At 44.0% G+C, this 18977-nt stretch overlaps 1 protein-coding gene across 1 annotated transcript in view; it reads right to left on the bottom strand.

The window, feature by feature from the left end:
- cubn (cubilin (intrinsic factor-cobalamin receptor)) overlaps window positions 1–18977 on the bottom strand; it is a 53061-nt gene that overhangs the window by 25221 nt on the left and 8863 nt on the right. Inside the window, exons 18-29 of the mRNA XM_071415069.1 lie at window positions 17913–18088; window positions 15297–15462; window positions 14837–15062; window positions 14436–14566; window positions 13714–13903; window positions 13269–13429; window positions 12916–13097; window positions 12566–12722; window positions 11464–11651; window positions 5188–5347; window positions 1591–1772; window positions 26–194 (exon numbers count right to left, since the gene is read on the bottom strand). Coding sequence (XP_071271170.1) covers window positions 26–194; window positions 1591–1772; window positions 5188–5347; window positions 11464–11651; window positions 12566–12722; window positions 12916–13097; window positions 13269–13429; window positions 13714–13903; window positions 14436–14566; window positions 14837–15062; window positions 15297–15462; window positions 17913–18088 — 2088 coding nt within the window. The remainder of the gene's footprint in view (window positions 1–25; window positions 195–1590; window positions 1773–5187; window positions 5348–11463; window positions 11652–12565; window positions 12723–12915; window positions 13098–13268; window positions 13430–13713; window positions 13904–14435; window positions 14567–14836; window positions 15063–15296; window positions 15463–17912; window positions 18089–18977) is intronic.

Raw genomic sequence — 18977 nt, 5'->3', positions numbered from 1 at the left:
GTGTCTACAGCCCACTGTCACCCACCTCCCTGGACCTCGACCCAGCTGGCATTGAACCCTCGGCCACTGACGTAGGGGTCAGACTTGAAGCGGACTGTGACCATGTTCCCTGTGCTGGAGACCTGGAGGGGGCTGGAGGTGGTGGTGCAGAGCTGGGCCAGCCTCGGGGCTGAAAGGTCAGGGCCTCCGTATACCTGTGGAAAGACAGGGGTTAGAGATGAAGGGTTAGAGGTTGGGGTTAAGAGGTATGGAAGATAGTTAAATGGTGGTGGTGGACAGAGAGCTGACAGGTCTGGACCTAGTGAAATGCTTGTGTTCCAAGCTCCAACAGCGCAGTAATATCTAACAATACACACTAATCTAAAAGTAAAATTCTGGAATGAAGAATTATTGAAATATTAGCAGGAGCAATGTGCTAATGTTATGGGATGTATAGATATTATAGACAGTATGTCGATATAATATGTAGTATATCTGAAGAATACTTGGATAGAACAGTATATATACAGCAAAAGTTGAACTATAAATATATATATATATATGAAATAGGTAAAACAGTATGTAAACATTAAAGTGACCAGTGTTCCATTCAATACGTGTAGATGAAGGGGAGGAGACAGATTAAAGAGGGATTTTAATTTTGCCTTTGTAAGGGGTATGGTTGTAGGTGCCAGGCGCCCCGGTTTGAGTGTGTCAAGAACTGCAACACTGCTGGGTTTTTCACGCTCAACAGTTTCCTGTGTGTATCAAGAATGGTCCAGCACCCATAAGACATCCAGCCAATTTGACACAACTGTGGAAAGCATTGGAGTCAACATGGGCCAGCATCCCTGTGGAACGCTTTCGACACCTTGTAGATTCCATGCCCCGACGAATTAAGGCTTTTCTGTGGGCAAAAGGGGATGCAACACAATGTTAGGAAGTTGTTCCTAATGTTTTGTACACTCAGTGTACATACAACCTAATGTAGCAACAACGGGCCATTGAAGGGAACAAAGACCCTACAGAATGCATATTCGGACTGTCACTGCATATTTAGAGCTGAGGTTATCACTTAACTATGTTGATATCCTTATCTATGCTCATTTGTCTGGTTTAAAAATAGGACATATGGGAATCAAATTAGCTAATTGTCAGACCATCCTTTAAATGTGTTGCTGGACTACAGACGGTTTCCTCAACAACAAACATCTTTGGTCAGTTACAGGACAGGAAGAAGCAGCTGATAACCACATGATGATGAAGTGACATTTGTGGGACGTTAGGTTGTGGCACCAGCCTTTGGGATTGTGGGTAGTTTGGCAGTGGTCGGGGCTAGTCCAGCATTGGAGGCAGTTGGACCAGATAAAGGCCAGCTAGCTAGCTCCCTAAGCTGTGATTTCCAGGTCATTTCTGCCCCACTGGCTCCATTCACTGTTCTGTCTAGTGGAAGTCAGCATTCCACTGGCATGAGCTACTCTGCGCTAGGCCCTCTGGGTACAGCTAGCACAGGAGGGAGCACAACACAACTCTGGCATACACCACGCAGAATCAAACACACACTCCCTAAGACCCACACCAACACACACATTGACACACCACACACATTACCTCCAGTACGTCATAGTTGCAGTCAGGGTGGTACTCCACATCAAACTCATAGATGGTAATGGTGATGCTGCTTCCTGTGGCAGTCTGAATGTACCAGAAACACTCTCTGTTGTCGGGGTATCTGTTGGGGTATCCTGGGCTGTTGAAGGAACCCGTGGGACCAGACAGCTCCCCACCACAACCTGTAGGGGGCCACACTGAGTCAGTGAGACTGATGGAGACAAGGGGTGGGTCCCACTAATCTCTCCTTTAACCTGAAGTGTATACTTGCTCACCACTTCCCACATATCTAAAAGCATTGGATTGTTGAAGCTATGGGCCAGTTGGCGTTTCCACCATATTTGCTATACCAGTCCTTTCAAATCATTGAAGGGAAGTGAACAAGTGCAAGATGGGAGGAAAGAGGTAATTGGGACACAGTGATAGAAAAGATGAAAGAGATGCTGGTTAGTGTTGGTCACAGAGACTAATCATGACAAAAATCCACCTGTCATTAAGGTGTGTAATTTCAGTGTTTATACAGTTTATACAGTTGAACTGTATAAACACATACAGTGTTTATACAGTTGATTACCAACTAAACAGATCCTGTCCATACTGTATGAGGTGTTACCATACTACACCAATGTAATTATACAGAACAATTGACCTCTGGTAGGGGGCAACAAACTAGATCATCGACATGTTCCTGCAAAAGTCATGCTGCTGTCACAATATTAAACATGAACAAGATTAACCATGATGATAACAACGCAACATTAACCAAACAGATGCATATTCCCCAAAACCTTGACTGCCAGAGCATGTCCTATTTTTCCATAAAGACACATGGACCTCACTAAACACTTCACACGGATGTGTGTATACAGGGCTTGGAAGATCCTAGTGGGCTCAACATAGGAGGCTAACGACGTTGGGAGTCCAGGTAAAGAATGAGGGGTGTTGCAGCTCTGTTGGTGTTATTGTGTGGCGGTCGGACTGGGGCAGAGATAGAGGGCATATTCACAGAGAATGAGATCAGTTCTGAGATACATGTGGAGGGAGAGAGGGCAGAAAGTCAGGAAGCTAATAGTCAAATTCTAGGAGACTCAGGGAGAAGCTGCCAGCCTGACATTTTTTACTGGTAAAGATAGAAGGAACGGAGGCCAGGCTGAAAGCTACTGAGGAGGAGCTAAGCAGCTAGGAGTCTACAGTGCATGTCCTACAGACTGAGATCAAAATAGACTATTTAACCTGTTAGACATGTTATTTTTTTCTTTAAAAAATAAATTATGGATTCAAAATTGGCTGATTCATAAACTGAGCTCACCTTAACTCTCTGCTGTCTTGTCAATTATTGTTAAGGTCTGTCATTTCTCAAACGATGGCCCTTAAAACACTTCTACTTACAATACAATAGCTCAAGCATTGGAGTTGAGTGCCAGCGTGAGGCAGGTGGAGCCTAGTTGAGTCTGAAAGGGTGCTAAAGCTTACATCCCAACTGAGCACCACAGTGGTTGAGCTCAGGGACTTGAAGGCCAGACTGACAGGGGCTGAGTCTACAGTGGCTACCCTATAGACAGTGAATGAAGATAATACGAAGTTCATAGATTTACACTACGCCCTTTCAATAATCTGTCTTGAGAGCTTTTCATTCTGAAAGCTTGCTAATCATATTTCTCCAGGTCTTACATCCCAACTGGGCATCACAGTGGCTGAGCTCAGGGACATGGAGAGCCAGGTGGGGGAGCTGAAGCAGAATGCAGGTAACATTGTTACCTGCATTCTACAATCTCATTTACAGAGTCGGTGGTCATGACAGTTATTTTATCTAAAGATTGTGAGTATCATTTCCATTCCAAATCGTACAGTATTATCCTGAGCATACGGTATACACAAGCTGTCAAATTATGATTTAGGAATGTTATTAATTATCTGTATATTATCAATATGTTCATTAATTTCATCAAATAATTTTAATGTTGAATGGGTAAGCCTAACTTCCTTTCCCAATGTTTGGATGAAATATGCTAATACTGTAACTGTTCACTATAGTTTGTTACAGCATTTAACACGAGTGATAATATCACTCAAGTTCAAACACTCTGCATGTACCCTGGCCAAACCAAAGGCGGCATTCTTAGCTGGACGAGGTGTCGGGTACTTAGGACACCACCCTGATCTACAGCAAGATCTTCACCAACAACGGTGACGCTTACAGCCCAAATACAGGTAATATTCACATAGTGATGAATGAAGACAACTGCATTATGGTCTATTGCATTACTTGTCTACATTAATCTCCATCACTTCACATAATATCATATCTACAATGCAGGCCGATCTTTTACGTTGCTGATGAAAAATGGTCAATTACTTGTAGGGAAACAGAGCTGGCGACTGGCCTAGTGTATCTAATGGGATCACTGTGCAGTTGGAGGAAGGGAATGAGATCTATGTTCGTCTATGGGAATCTAGATGGGTCTATGACGATCAAGATCATTTCAGCAACATCAATGGCATCCTGCTATTCACTCAGTAAATCTCAGTGTTGTGGAATATAAATAAAAGCAGGGGACCGAATGGCTAGTGAACAATTTGTAAAAATGATACTGTATGTACACTGTATGTGTTGCAAATGTGAATGCAAATGTCCGTAATTGTGCAATGAAGAGCACAAACAACAAATCTGTAAACGACTGCGAGCTAATTACAACTCCTTCAATATTAACCAAATTGGAGTGTAATACTTGATGAAAAATCAACAGGAATGTTGGCCTCTAAACTTTGTGGCATCTCTCATCTTCCATAAGCCTCTTACAGCTTTCCAGGTAGTCTTGATCTAACTTTTCCTTTGGTGAAAAACATGACTAAGAACAATAGGGGGGGTATTTTCCCAGACTAGCTCTGTGATGCAAATCATTGAATATCCCTGAAACATGGATTACTTTAAATTAGGTTGCCAAAGTACCAATCCAACACTTTGGTAAATAAGGATGCAGCTGGAGCAGTGAGAAAAAAGGATGAAATTGAACAAAATTAGGAATGTATTTTATGACAAATGCATATTCTTCCACAAGCAGTCACATTTGACAATTTCTCTTGCCAATTCCCTCCATTCAGTCTTATACTAAATCATTCAACACAGAGCACTTTGGCTGTACTTTAGGCCTATTTACAATGAATCGTCCAGTAACACTGGGTGTTTGGGCCAGGCCCTTTCCTATGTGGGAGTGAGGGCAGGGGGAGTTCCCAGAGTTGTTTGGGAAAAAAGTGAAAAGTAGGAACAGATGACATCATAATGGAACACAGCAGTAAGAGGAAGGGGGGGGGGGCGTGGTATTTGTAGTCCCTCTCTGATCTAGCTAGTAAAACGTGATATTCATACTAACAGTCAGACCTGGTTTTAAATACTATTCGAAATATTTGCTCTAGCTTACCTGCAGTGACAGATGGGCGTGTTTTGCTGGTCAAAAGTACTGCACTATGAAGGGAATAAGGTGCCATTTTGGACACAGCCAGTTTGTTGTGTAAGGTTATTATGGTTCTATTACTTATAGTCGTATTGTGATTGTGTTGTGGTACAAGAGTTAGGTGTGGTTGTGTTTGTGGTCTCACCGTTCTGGTACCAGAGCATCTGGAAGCCCGTCATGGCAATTGAGGAGTCAGTGTGGAACACCATATGAAGGGAGGAGCTAGTGGTGGTGTTAGCCGGAGGGGGCGTGTTCCCACAGTACGAGCCAATCAGAGGGGCTTGATCGTTGGGACCATTGTACAGCTGGGGGAAATATCAAGACAGGTTAGGAACTGTTAGCTATTCTGAGAAAACTGAATAAATATTAGAATAATGCTACAAATACAAGCAATACACATATTTGGCTAGCTTCACGGGACTTCAGAGCTACAGGAAATGTATATAAATTCACATATTTACTAATAACCTGAAAAATGGCTTCCTATTGAAAACATGTTGTATTAGTATAGGGTGAGGTGGTGACAATGCAACAATAAGCTCCATTGTCTTGGCATAGTGTATTCTTATGTAACAGACCAGAACAGAGAGAGGGGAGGAGAGAGAAGATGAGATGAATGAATCCTGACATATTCTGAGGCCTGAAAGGGAGGTGGAAACTGGGGGGAGGGTCTAATCTAAGAAGGTCAGTGCCTTCAGAAAGTATTCACACTCCATGAATTTCTCCACATTTTGTTGTGTTACAGCCTGAATTTAAAATGGATTAAATAGAGATTTTGTGTCACTCACTTACAAACAATGCCCCTAATGTCAGTGGAATTATTCATTAAAAATGAAAAACAAAATATTCAACCCCTTTGTTATTGCAAGCCTAAATACGTTCAGCAGTAAAAAAAGTTCTTAACAAGTCACATAATAAGTTGCATGGACTCACTCTGTGTGCAATAATCAAATCAAAGTGTATTTGTCACGTGCGCCGAATACAAGTAGACCTTACAGTGAAATGCTTACTTACAGGCCAGGCCCTAACCAACAGTGCAATTTTTAAGTAAAAAATAGGTATTAGGTGAACAATAGATAAGTAAGGAATTAAAAAACAACAGTAAAAAGACAGTGAATAGTAACAGTAGCGAGGCTATATACAGTAGCGAGGCTATATACAGGCACCGGTTAGTCGGGCTAATTGAGGTAGTATGTACATGTAGGTATGGTTAAAGTGACTATGCATATATGATAAATAGAGAGTAGCAGTAGCGTAAAAGAGGGGTTGGCGGGTGGTGGGTGGCGGGTGGCGGGACACAATGCAGATAGTCCGGGTAGCCAACGTGCGGGGGCACCGGCAGTCGGGCTAATTGAGGTAGTAATGATGTACTGGGCCATACGCACCACCCTCTCAAGTGCCTTGAGGTCGGAGGCCTAGCAGTTTCCGTACCAGGCAGTGATGCAACCAGTCACGATGCTCTCGATGTTGCAGCTGTAGAACCTTTTGAGGATCTGAGGACCCATGCCAAATCTTTTTAGTTTCCTGAAGGGGAATAAGTTTTGTCGTGCCCTCTTTACGACTGTCTTGGTGTGTTTGGACCATTCTAGTTTGTTGGCGATGTGGACACAAAGGAACTTGAAGCTCTCAACCTGCTCCACTACAGCCCTGTCGATGAGAATTGGGGCGTGCTCAGTCCTCCTTTTCCTGTAGTCCACAATCATCTCCTTAGTCTTGGTTACGTTGAGGGATAGGTTGTTATTCTGGCACCACCCGGCCAGGTCTCTGACCTCCTCCCTATAGGCTGTCTCGTCGTTGTCGGTGATCAGGCCTACCACTGTTGTGTCGTCTGCAAACTTAATGATGGTGTTGGAGTAGTACCTGGCCAAGCAGTCGTGTAATAGTGTATAATAGAGTATAATAATACGTGTTTAACATTCTTTTTTAATGACTACCTCATCTCTATAACCCGAACATACAGTTATTTGTAAGGTCTCTCAGTCGAGCGATACATTTCAAACACAGATTCAACCACAAAGACCAGGGAGGTTTTCCTACAGCTCGCAAAGGGCACCTCCTGGTAGATGGGTAAAAGCAGACACTGAATATCCCTTTGAGCATGGTGAAGTTATTCATTACACTTTGGATGGTGTATCAATACCCCCAGTCACTACAAAGATACAGGCGTCCTTCCTAACTCAGTTGCCAGAGAGGAAGGAAAGCGCTCAGGGATTTCACCATGAGGCCAATGGTAACTTTAAAACAGTTACAGAGTTTAATGGTTGTGGTAGGAGAAAACTGGACAATAACCTAAAACACAAGGCCAAACATACACTGGAGTTTCTTACCAAGACGACATTGAATGTTCCTGAGTGGCCTAGTTGCAGTTTGACTTAAATCTATGGAAACAATTGAAAATGTTTGTCTAGCAATGATCAACAACCAACATGACAAAGCTTGAAGAACTGAGACAGATGTCTCAAGTTTTGAGGGAGCGTGCAACTGGCACACTGACTGCAAAAATGTTCACCAAAGCTGTTGCCAGAGAATTGAATGTTCCTTTCTCAGCCATAAGCCACCTCCAATGTCATTTTAGAGAATTTGGCAGTACGTCCGACAGGCCTCACAACTGCAGACCACGTGTATGGTGACGTGTGGGTGAGCGATTTGTTGATGTCAACGTTGTGAAAATGATTGGATCGATGTGTGCGACAGCATGTTCCAGTTCCCGCCAATATCCAGCAACTTCGCACAGCGATTGAAGAGTGGGACAACATTCCACAGGTCACAATCAACAGCCTGATTAACTCTATGCGAAGGAGATGTGTTCTGTGACTACTATGCGCCTAAAAACTCACCAAATTCACTGAGAATACATTACATAGGATGAAGAAACAATACTCCGAGCCGCAGCTCCATACTACTTGTCAGACATCCTCTTTCTTGTGCTTTTTGAGGTGAAACGAGCCAATAGCTATCACAGACTCCGGACTTGTGGTTAGAATTGAAGAGGCAGTCCATAAGCGCAGACAAAGGATATCAAGGATCTGGAAAGATTCTGTATGGAGGAATGTTCTAAGATCCCTCCCAATGTATTCTCCAATCTCATATTTTTTTAAATAAAAAGGCTCATTGTCATAATCCTCGCAATTGGTGATTTGCAACAAGGTTATTGTTCCCTCAGTTACAATCAACATTATTTGAGAGCACAATGTCATGACAATCTTCATGAGACATTTCTGTTTTGTACACTGAAAATTATGAAATGTTTGGCATTCCTTTTGACCAGGGCCCATAGGGGTGTCATTTGGGCCACACAGTGCACTATGAGTTAAATACTTAGACTGGCACCATAAAGTTGCAGGTCTGTGGAATAGAGTATAGGCAACAAAAACAGTGGTGAGGTCAGCCTAGCCAAATAGAGGGGCAGCAGGAGGAGGTGAATTACCAGTCTCCAGGAAATCTAGACCCACACAGAGTCTATTTAACTACAGGAGCCCATGATGTCATCCATGTGTGCTGGGGTTGTCATGGTGACCAGGGGGCCAGTTGAAAACAGAACTATTTTGTTTCCACAAAGACATTTATTTCCAGTGAGTGAGTTAGATGAAGAGCCATAGAACTCACTTGTATTATTTAAGCCATGAAAGGCCAGCCTTGTAGCATGTTCTAAGAAATTAGGTCTTCCTTGAAAATCATGTCAAAAGGAACCCCTGAAGAAAACCTGTGAGAACTTGTGCAGATCACAGGAAACTGTCTATCAACTACTTTCCATGCAGGCTTCAACCACATTCTATGTCAGCTCAGTCGAGGACACTAGTAACTATCGTACAGAGGAGAGAGAGCTGAAATCCAACTTCTCACTAAGAAATACATTTAAAAAATTGCATCAAAACTCACACTCACACTCAGGTAATGTCAAAAGTGTTGATGCATGTAGTGAGAACCAGTCACTGTGTACACTATCTCCAGAGTATAAGCAGAGTCAGAGGTCCATCTGTCTCCTGCTCCCTGTCCATGTGGTGAGTCAGTAGAGCACAGCAGAGGAAACTGATACTTCCTCCCAGAATTGAATAGGCCAACCCATCACTGCACTGAGGCTAGGTAACACGGTCACCACTGATAAGTCCGTGATAATCGAAAACTTCAACAAACATTTCTCAATGGCTGGCCATGCCTTCCTCCTGGCGACTCCAACCTTGGCCAACAGCCCCGCTCCTCCCGCTGCTACTCGCCCAAGCCTCCCCAGCTTCTCATTTACCCATATCCAGATAGCAGATGTTCTGAAAGAGCTGGAAAACCTGGACCCATACAAATCAGCTGGGCTTGACAATCTGGACCCCCTATTTCTGAAACTGTCCGCCGCCATTGTCGCACCCCCTATTACCAGCCCGTTCAACCTCTCCTTCGTATCATCTGAGATCCCCAAGGATTGGAAAGCTGCCGCGGTCATCCCCCTCTTCAAAGGGGGAGACACCCTGGACCCAAACTGTTACAGACCTATATCCATCCTGCCCTGCCTATCTAAGGTCTTCGAAAGCCAAGTCAACAAACAGATCACTGACCATCTCGAATCCCACCGTACCTTCTCCGCTGTGCAATCCGGTTTCCGAGCCGGTCACGGGTGCACCTCAGCCACGCTCAAGGTACTAAACGATATCATAACCGCCATCGATAAAAGACATTACTGTGCAGCCGTCTTCATCGACCTGGCCAAGGCTTTCGACTCTGTCAATCACCATATTCTTATCGGCAGACTCAGTAGCCTCGGTTTTTCTAATGACTGCCTTGCCTGGTTCACCAACTACTTTGCAGACAGAATTCAGTGTGTCAAATCGGAGGGCATGTTGTCCGGTCCTCTGGCAGTCTCTATGGGGGTACCACAGGGTTCAATTCTCGGGCCGACTCTCTTCTCTGTATACATCAATGATGTTGCTCTTGCTGTGGGCGATTCCCTGATCCACCTCTACGCAGACGACACCATTCTATATACTTCCGGCCCTTCCTTGGACACTGTGCTATCTAACCTCCAAACGAGCTTCAATGCCATACAACACTCCTTCCGTGGCCTCCAACTGCTCTTAAACGCTAGTAAAACCAAATGCATGCTTTTCAACCGTTCGCTGCCTGCACCCGCACGCCCGACTAGCATCACCACCCTGGACGGTTCTGACCTAGAATATGTGGACATCTATAAGTACCTAGGTGTCTGGCTAGACTGCAAACTCTCCTTCCAGACTCATATCAAACATCTCCAATCCAAAATCAAATCAAGAATCGGCTTTCTATTCCGCAACAAAGCCTCCTTCACTCACGCCGCCAAACTTACCCTAGTAAAACTGACTATCCTACCGATCCTCGACTTCGGCGATGTCATCTACAAAATAGCTTCCAATACTCTACTCAGCAAACTGGATGCAGTTTATCACAGTGCCATTCGTTTTGTTACTAAAGCACCTTATACGACCCACCACTGCGACCTGTATGCCCTAGTCGGCTGGCCCTCGCTACATGTTCGTCGTCAGACCCACTGGCTCCAGGTCATCTACAAGGCTATGCTAGGTAAAGTGCCGCCTTATCTCAGTTCACTGGTCACGATGGCTACACCCACCCGCAGCACGCGCTCCAGCAGGTGTATCTCACTGATCATCCCTAAAGCCAAAACCTAATTTGGACGCCTTTCCTTCCAGTTCTCTGCTGCCTGCGACTGGAACGAATTGCAAAAATCTCTGAAGTTGGAGACTTTTATCTCCCTCAACAACTTTAAAAATCTGCTATCCGAGCAGCTAACCGATCGCTGCAGCTGTACATAGTCCATCTGTAAACTACCCACCCAATTTACCTACCTCACCCCCCATACTGCTTTTATTTATTTACTTTTCTGCTCTTTTGCACACCAGTATCTCTTCTTGCACATAATCATCTGATGATTTATCACTCCAGTGTTAATCTGCTAAATTGTAATTATTCGATTTATTGCCTACCTCATGCCGTTTGCACACATTGTATATAGATTCTCTTTTTTTTCTACCATGTTATTGACTTGTTTATTGTTTACTCCATGTGTAACTCTGTGTTGTCTGTTCACACTGCTATGCTTTATCTTGGCCAGGTCGCAGTTGCAAATGAGAACTTGTTCTCAACTAGCCTACCTGGTTAAATAAAGGTGAAAAAAAAAAAAAAAAAAAAAAAAACCCATGACTACTAACACGCAACACTAATCACATGAAGGGGGTTCTGACCTGACGATGCCTTTCCTGGAGTGGTCATCTGGGAGAACAGAAAACTCAGGCCAGGTCAACAGGGATCAGTTTCTCAGTTTCAACCTCTATCATTTAGATCCATTCAGTTTCCAAATGTTATGATGGTACTCTGATTAAAGTTCATTAAACCACACTAGCATCACATTATCTTGCACTGTTTCCCAAAGGGCGCCACCCACCTTGACGTAGTCAAAACTACAGACGCTGGTCCCCTCCAGGTCAAAGGTCATGAAGGTGTAGTTGATGGTGTTGCCCATGGAGGCCTGGATGGTCCAGCTACACAGGGAGTTGTGGGGGTAGGTGTTGGGGTAGTTCAGAGACTCTATCTGCCCACGCGCCTGGTTGGCGATCAGCACACCTTGACAGTCTAAGGAAGACAGAGAGTGAGTCAATTTAGCAGTATTCAATTTACTAGATTTCATGGTGATATATTTGCTTGTTACCTAAATATATTACAATATTAAATGGGAAATGAACTAAATGCACATTGTGTTTTTGGACAGAAAATGTCAAGCTTAAGCATGAGAGCCAACAAAAAGGCAGACATTGTACTTTTCAACTGAGAGTCAAACTGAAACAGATTTTTCCAGGAATAACTAAATAAAGTTTCAGAGCAGAGCTGACCTCTCTGTATAAACCTAAGTGACAATTAGTGTTCAAGGGACAGAATGAGAACATGAGTCCAGGGCCAAATTGCAAAGCGGTGTTACAGAAACAAAACAAGATAGAGTTCACTAAGAGTGACCTTTTGTCCATTCAGCATGACTTCCAGAAAGCCCATTTGACAAGACTGACAATAAGAACAAAAGCCAGTCCCCACTCTGACATTCTTTTGTAGTGCGAGTACCTCTGGCAACTCAGTCTCCTCACCTCTCGAACCTCAAGAGTGCGTTCCCTAACCCCATTTCCATGGAAACCAAACAAAAGGCACCCTGGGATACCACTGTAAGCCACTTAGGCATGGTACGGCATGAACTGCAGTAAGGTTCACTGTATCTCAAGATTCAAACGTAACTATGTCAAAGTAAACGTGTACAAATTGGATAACAAGAAAGTAAAATGGAACCTACAAAATGATAACAAAATCAACATGAGCGTACCAGCTCAAGCAGCAAACAGAGATGGCTGAATGTCTTTGGAAAGCCAGATGGCTTATAATCACCCAACAGCTCCATTAGGACACATTGACACATCATTTACATGGAGTGGCTACTGGGGAGGTATATTTGTGTAAAGCTAGACTCGTGTGTGTGTGTGTGTGTGTGTGTGATAGATGCTCACTGGTTGTATACATGGCCACGAAGCCTCCAGCTGCGACGACACTGTCTGTGCGTAGTTTCACATAGAGCTCACTCCTACTGGAGTTGATTGGGGCAGGCAACTGAGACCCACACAGGTTGGCCAGCTGTGGAGCATTAGTGCTGTTCCCATCGTACACCTACGGACAGACGGGCGGACAGATGGGCAGGCAGGCAGGCAGACAGACATTTTGTTAGATATCGAAAGGGGCAAGGGATATGCTTTTCTTTCAGCAACGTCATGAACACATATTGTCTCTCGTGTTCAATTTCAGTTTGTACTGACTGACTGTTATGTGGGTGTGATAACCTTGAACAGTGCTCTGTACTCACGGCCAGGTAGTCATATGTACAGCCGGTGCTGGACTCCAGATCGAAGTCACCAAAGCTGAGAGTGATCAGGCTCCCAGCGCCGGCCTTGATCAGCCAGTAGCACTCAGCGTTAGTGTGGTAGGGTAGGGGGTAGTTAGGAGAGGAGAACCCTCCTGAACTGGTGGTCAGAGTACCTCCACAGCCTAGGTTGGGAAAGGGCAGGAACAAAAGGAGAGGAATAGGAGGAGAGAGGTACAAACAGAGGGATGGAGTTAAGATTCTGAGTAGTTAAAGTATAGTACATTTTATGGTATGTATCACAATACCTGTTGAAGATGATGCTAATGAAATAGACATTTCTCCCACACACCCACCTGTCTGCGTGCCATCCCAGTGTGCCCTGAAGCCAGGGAAGGTGACAGAGGAGTCAGAACGGAACATGAGCCACAGGCGGTTGCTATGTGACACCATCATTGGAGGCCTCTGGTTGGAGCAGAACTTGCCAATCAGAGGAGAGGTTTCATAACCGCCATCTCTGTGGGACAGAGAGAACCGTGGGAGATACAAATAGTGGCATTTAAGTTGCTGGCTATATTAACAGCTTTCGTCTCGTCACGCTTGCTGACATAGTTCTCATTTGATTCTAATCACATTATTGTACATTGGTTTCACAGTCACTCACTTTGGCCTGGGTTTTCTTGCCTGGCTAGCTACTAATTACACCAAAATGACTGCTCAAGTGAAATTGAATCATACAACTGACAAACATCCTCCTGTAACAGCTGAATAAGATCAGACTCATTATGACTGGGTGCTCACCTGATCTCTACATAGTCGAAAGCACAGTTGGGTGGTGAGCCCTCCATATTAAAGTCAGTGAAGTTGAGCATGATCTGCATGTTGACCCCAACAATGATCTTAAAGATACACTGGCGGTTGGTGGGGTAGTTACTGGGAAAGTTAGGAGAGCTGAGTTCTCCTGTAGGGGAGGTGAACGTTTCACTACAGTCTGGGGAAGACATGAGAGGAATATGATTTAGTGAATATGAGGGGAAAGAGATGGGGTTAACATAAGGGTAGTCTTGCAGTACCAGACCTCAACACCAAATTCTCCTTCGACTGGAGTTGAGGAATAAGGGGGGAATGTTGTGTGCAGTAATTTACAGTACCATTCAAGCAAGAGGCAAAGCATTGGTCGAACTCGGATATAATCTTCTACTTTACTACTGCCATCTTTTCTGTTTGTTTTCTTGCTTTGTTTCGGTTATTTTGTTACAAAAGGTTTGAACCCCCTCTAACCCTGATATCTCATCTACTTTATGGGAAGTTATTGTCAATTTTTCTGTTAATTTGAATTCTTGATGTTGTTGAGGGTAACAGTACTCGTAGTGGCGGTGATTTCCTCTTCTTAAACCTCATATATCACACATTTTATGTGACTTTTTCTGTGAATGAATGCGTTGTTGGGTGGGGGGTTGTAAATGGAAATAGCGGTTGCCAAGGGTAACCGTAATGTTTCTTGTTGCTGAGGGTAACCGTACCGGTGGTGGCATCGATGGAGACATAGTTGGCAGAGAAGCCTTCGGTTGCTAGGCTGATGTCGGAGACAAAGAGGACAGTCATCAGGTTGTCTGTGCTGGTCAGAGAGGGAGGGACAGACCGACCGCAGTACCTGGAAAGAGATAGGCCAGATACGGGGGGGAAAAACTGTCATTCTTTCCCAAACAATAAACCTGATCACTCACCAACAGAAGTTAACTGAAGTTTGAGTTGACGTCGAGTTGGAGTAAATTATCACGAGAGTGAATCACTTCTAGAGTGCATATTCACTTTGAATCTTGCCAATGTTCACACACATTAAAATTATTTAGGGTAATCACCATATTGCCACAGGTTCTTAAAACACCTTGACATGGGTTTGTTTGCGTGTACTGTACTCTACCTGCCAAGCTTGGTCCCAGTCGCCACAGTGCCATTGTCATACACCTCCACGTAGTCATAGTTACAGCTGATGTGGTACTCCATGTTGAAGGAGGTGAAGGACAGGCGGATGAGGTTGCCTGGGGCGACAGAGATGTACCAGGTGCAGTTGGCTCCATGGGGGTAGTTGTTGGGATGGCCAGGGCTGGTGAGGGAGCCCGATGGGGCATTAAGAGTAGCGCCACAACCTGGCATCGTGGTATCAAACAGGGAAACAGGCTCAACATTACTATTCTTTTTACACCTCATTCATAGTCAACACAATTCATATTTTTTGAAATATTATACAGAGACAAAGGATTTGTCCCAGGACACATAGGCTCACAGATACCACTCACTGACAACACATACACACTACTAGATACTTGAGCTTTAAGTTAAGGCAGAATAAACTACATATCTCATGAGTGCCAGGGGCTTACCCTCCATAGCAGAGTCGTAGGCTGCGGTGAAGCCGTGGTTGGAGACAGACGAGTCAGTCTTGAAGCGGATGTACATGGACCTCTGGGTGGACTGGAGCATGGCTGGCATGGTGTTGCCACAGTATGTACCAATCAGAGGAGAGCTCACCGTGGAGCCGTCCCTTACCTGGGGGGGGGGGGGGGAGAGAAAGAAAGAGCGAAAGAAAGAGAGCGAGGAAGAAAGAGAGTGAGAGAGACAGAGACAGAAAGGAGAGAGAGAGAGAAAGAAATAGAGAGAAAGGAGAGAAAGAAAGAGAGAAAGAAAGTGAGAGAGAGAGAACGAAAGGAGAGAGAGCGAGAGAGAGAAAGATAGAAAGAAAGAAAGAGAGCGAGAGAGAGAGAGAAAGAAATAAAGAAAGAACATTTTGCATGAGGGTCTGCTATTCAAATTGATGGAAAGTGGTGTTGGGGATTAAACATAGGACATTATAAAATACATGTATACAAACAACAAGTGTGCGGTTAAAACTGGCAAATCAACACACACATTTCTTTCCACAGGGCCTTAGGGTGAGACAGGGATGCAGCTTAAGCCCCACTCTCTTCAGCATATATACTGACTAGTACAAGGGTTCTAGAACAGTCTGCAGCACCCTGCCACATCCTACTAGAATTTGAAGTAAAATGTCTACTGTTTGCTGATTATCAGGTGCTTCTGTCCCCAACCAAGGAGGGTCTACAGCAGCACCTAGATCTTCTGCACAGATTCTGTCAGACCTGGGCCCTGAGAGTAAATCTCAGTAAGACAAAAATAATGGTGTTCCAAAAAAGGTCCAGTTTCCAGGACCACAAAAAACAAATCCCATCTAGACACCGTTGCCCTAGAGCACGCAAAAAACGATACATATCTCATCCTAAACATTGGCGCCACAAGTAACTTCCACAAAGCTGTGAAGGATCTAAGAGACAAGGCAAGAAAGGCCTTCTATGCCATCAAAAGGAACATAACATTTGACATACCAATTAGGATCTGGCAAAAAATACTTGAATCAGTTATGGAACCCATTGCCCTTTATGGTTGTGAGGTCTAGGGTCCTCTCTCAAATCAAGAATTCACAAAATGGGACAAACACCAAACTGAGACTGCATGCAGAATTCTGAAAAAATATCCTCCGTGTACAACGTAAAACACCAAATAACGCATGCAGAGGAGAATTAGACCGATACCCACTATTTATCAAAATACAGAAAAGAGCTGTTAAATTCTACAACCACCTAAAAAGAAGCGATTCTCAACCCTTCCATAACAAAGCCATCACCTACAGAGAAATAAACCTGGAGAAGAGTCCCCTTAACAAGCTGGTCCTGGGGCTCTGTTCACAAACACAAACAGACCCCACAGAGCCCCAGGACAACAACACAATTAGACCCAACCAAATCATGAGAATAATTACTTGACACACTGGAAAGAATTTACAAAAAAACCCTGAGCAAACTAGAATGCTATTTGGCCCTACAGTGGCAGAATTCCTGACTACTGTGACTGACCCAAAATTAAGGAAATATTTACTATGTACATACTCAGTGAGCATAGCCTTGCTATTGAGAAAGGCCACTGAAGGCAGACCTGGCTGTCAAAAGAAGACAGGCTATGTGCACACTGCCCACAAAATGAGGTGGAAACTGAGCTGCACTTCCTAACCTCCGGCCAACTGTATGACCATATTAGAGACATATATTTCCCTCAGATTACACAGACCCAAGATTTGTGACCTGTTGCCACAGACCAGTTACACGTGGTCTGCCACTGTGAGGACGATCAGCTGTCCGTCCTGTCTCCCTGTAGCGCTGTCTTAGGCGTATCACAGTATGGACATTGCAATTTATTGCTCTGGACCACATCTGCAGTCCTCATGCCTCCTTGCAGCATACCTAAGGCACGTTCATGCAGATGAGCAGGGACCCTGGGCATCGTTCTTTTGGTGTTTTTCAGAGTCAGTAGAAAGGCCTCTTTAGTGTCCTAGGTTTTCATAACTGTGACCTTAATTGCCTACCGTCTGTAAGCTGTTAGTGTCTTAACGACCGTTCCACAGGTGCACGTTCATTAATTGTTTATGGTTCATTGAACAAGCATGGGAAACAGTGTTTAAACCCTTTACAATGAAGATCTGTGAAGTTATTTGGGTTTTTACAAATTATCTTTGAAAGACAGGGTCCTGAAAAAGGGATGTTTCTTTTTTGCTGAGTTTATGTTTCCCATAAACTAAAACCAAAAAAGCCCCTTAAATTGAAATTGAGAGACAGAAAGAAAGAAAGAAAGAGAGAGAGAGAGGTGACGCTTATATCAGGTCACCTCGTCTCTTTAGAAGTGTTTGTGTATGTAATGACAACAATAGTAAATATATATATGTACATTTTGATTTAACACTTTTTTGGTTACTACATGATTCCATATGTGTTATTTCATAGTTTTAATGTCTTCACTATTATTCTACAATGTAGAAAATAATAAAAATAAAGAAAAACCCTGGAATGAGTAGGTGTCCAAACTTTTGACTGGTACTGTATATTCATTGGCAATGTTTGACAATCAGAGGCAGAATTCAAGAATGAAAGGCTGGAGGGAATTTTGAATACCTCAACAAAGTCATATACACAGGAGCCACTCTCGATGTCGAAGGTGAGGAAGTTGAGGGTGACAACATAGCCCTGTGGTTGGTTGATGACCCACTCACACTCCTTGTTGTGGGGGTAGGCATCAGGGTGGTAGGGGGACCGGATCTGACCCGTACCAGAGAAGGTGCCACCACAGCCTGGGAAAGAGAGAACTCCATTGAGACAATTCTAGATGGCTATGCACAAACTAATTGGAAAAGGAGGTCAAGTTAATTCATTCTAATGGACTGCAAACCAGTTGCCAGATGATGAAAATTAACTGTAAGGACCTGTAAGAGAGCCTGCTAAATGACAAAACTGTTCTTTTGGCTGAGATCACCATACACGACTGTTACACTTCACATACTGTATATGCAAATACGGAGCGAAGAGAACCAGCATTGGGAATCACACTGGATATTTATCCCAGGCCTTGACACTAAGTAGTCCAGTCTGACAGGCCATTTCCAGGTGCAGAAGATGGAGTGGAGGGTGGGCCATTAAAGGGCACACACACACACACACACACACACACACACACACACACACACACACACACACACACACACACACACACACACACACACACACACTATTCACGGTGAGCGTCAAGAGTGTGTTTAATCACCAGAGAATGCCAATGCCGCAGGTAGACTTAAGGTTCAATAAGAGAGGTAGAGAACATTGAAGAGAACACCACTATGTCAATAACTCAATTTCGTTGATATAACCTCAGTCTCTCGAGCAGCTGTTAAATAACATACATGCCAGGCATACAGACATATGAGATGGCCACACACACACACACAAAACTGCATGGTGGGGGAGGGGGCAGAAGAAGCTGAATACACAACCCTTTTTATCCTTCACATAAAACCCTCACACTTTTAATAAGCTCTGCGAGGCAGCTGTGCTGAAATGTGATTACTACAGAGGTAGAGATCGGGGAGACGTGAGATTTTAACTGCTTAGAGACCTAGTGAGAAGCACTATATGGATGCAGTACATTATCAGTACCCCTATATGTCACCGGGTCATGATTTTTTG

Source organism: Salvelinus alpinus, chromosome 8 (assembly GCF_045679555.1).
Source record: "Salvelinus alpinus chromosome 8, SLU_Salpinus.1, whole genome shotgun sequence".
In the NCBI taxonomy this organism is placed as follows: domain Eukaryota; kingdom Metazoa; phylum Chordata; class Actinopteri; order Salmoniformes; family Salmonidae; genus Salvelinus; species Salvelinus alpinus.
The sequence above is the reverse complement of the archived record's forward strand: the minus strand, read 5'-3'. Positions and strand labels throughout refer to the sequence as shown.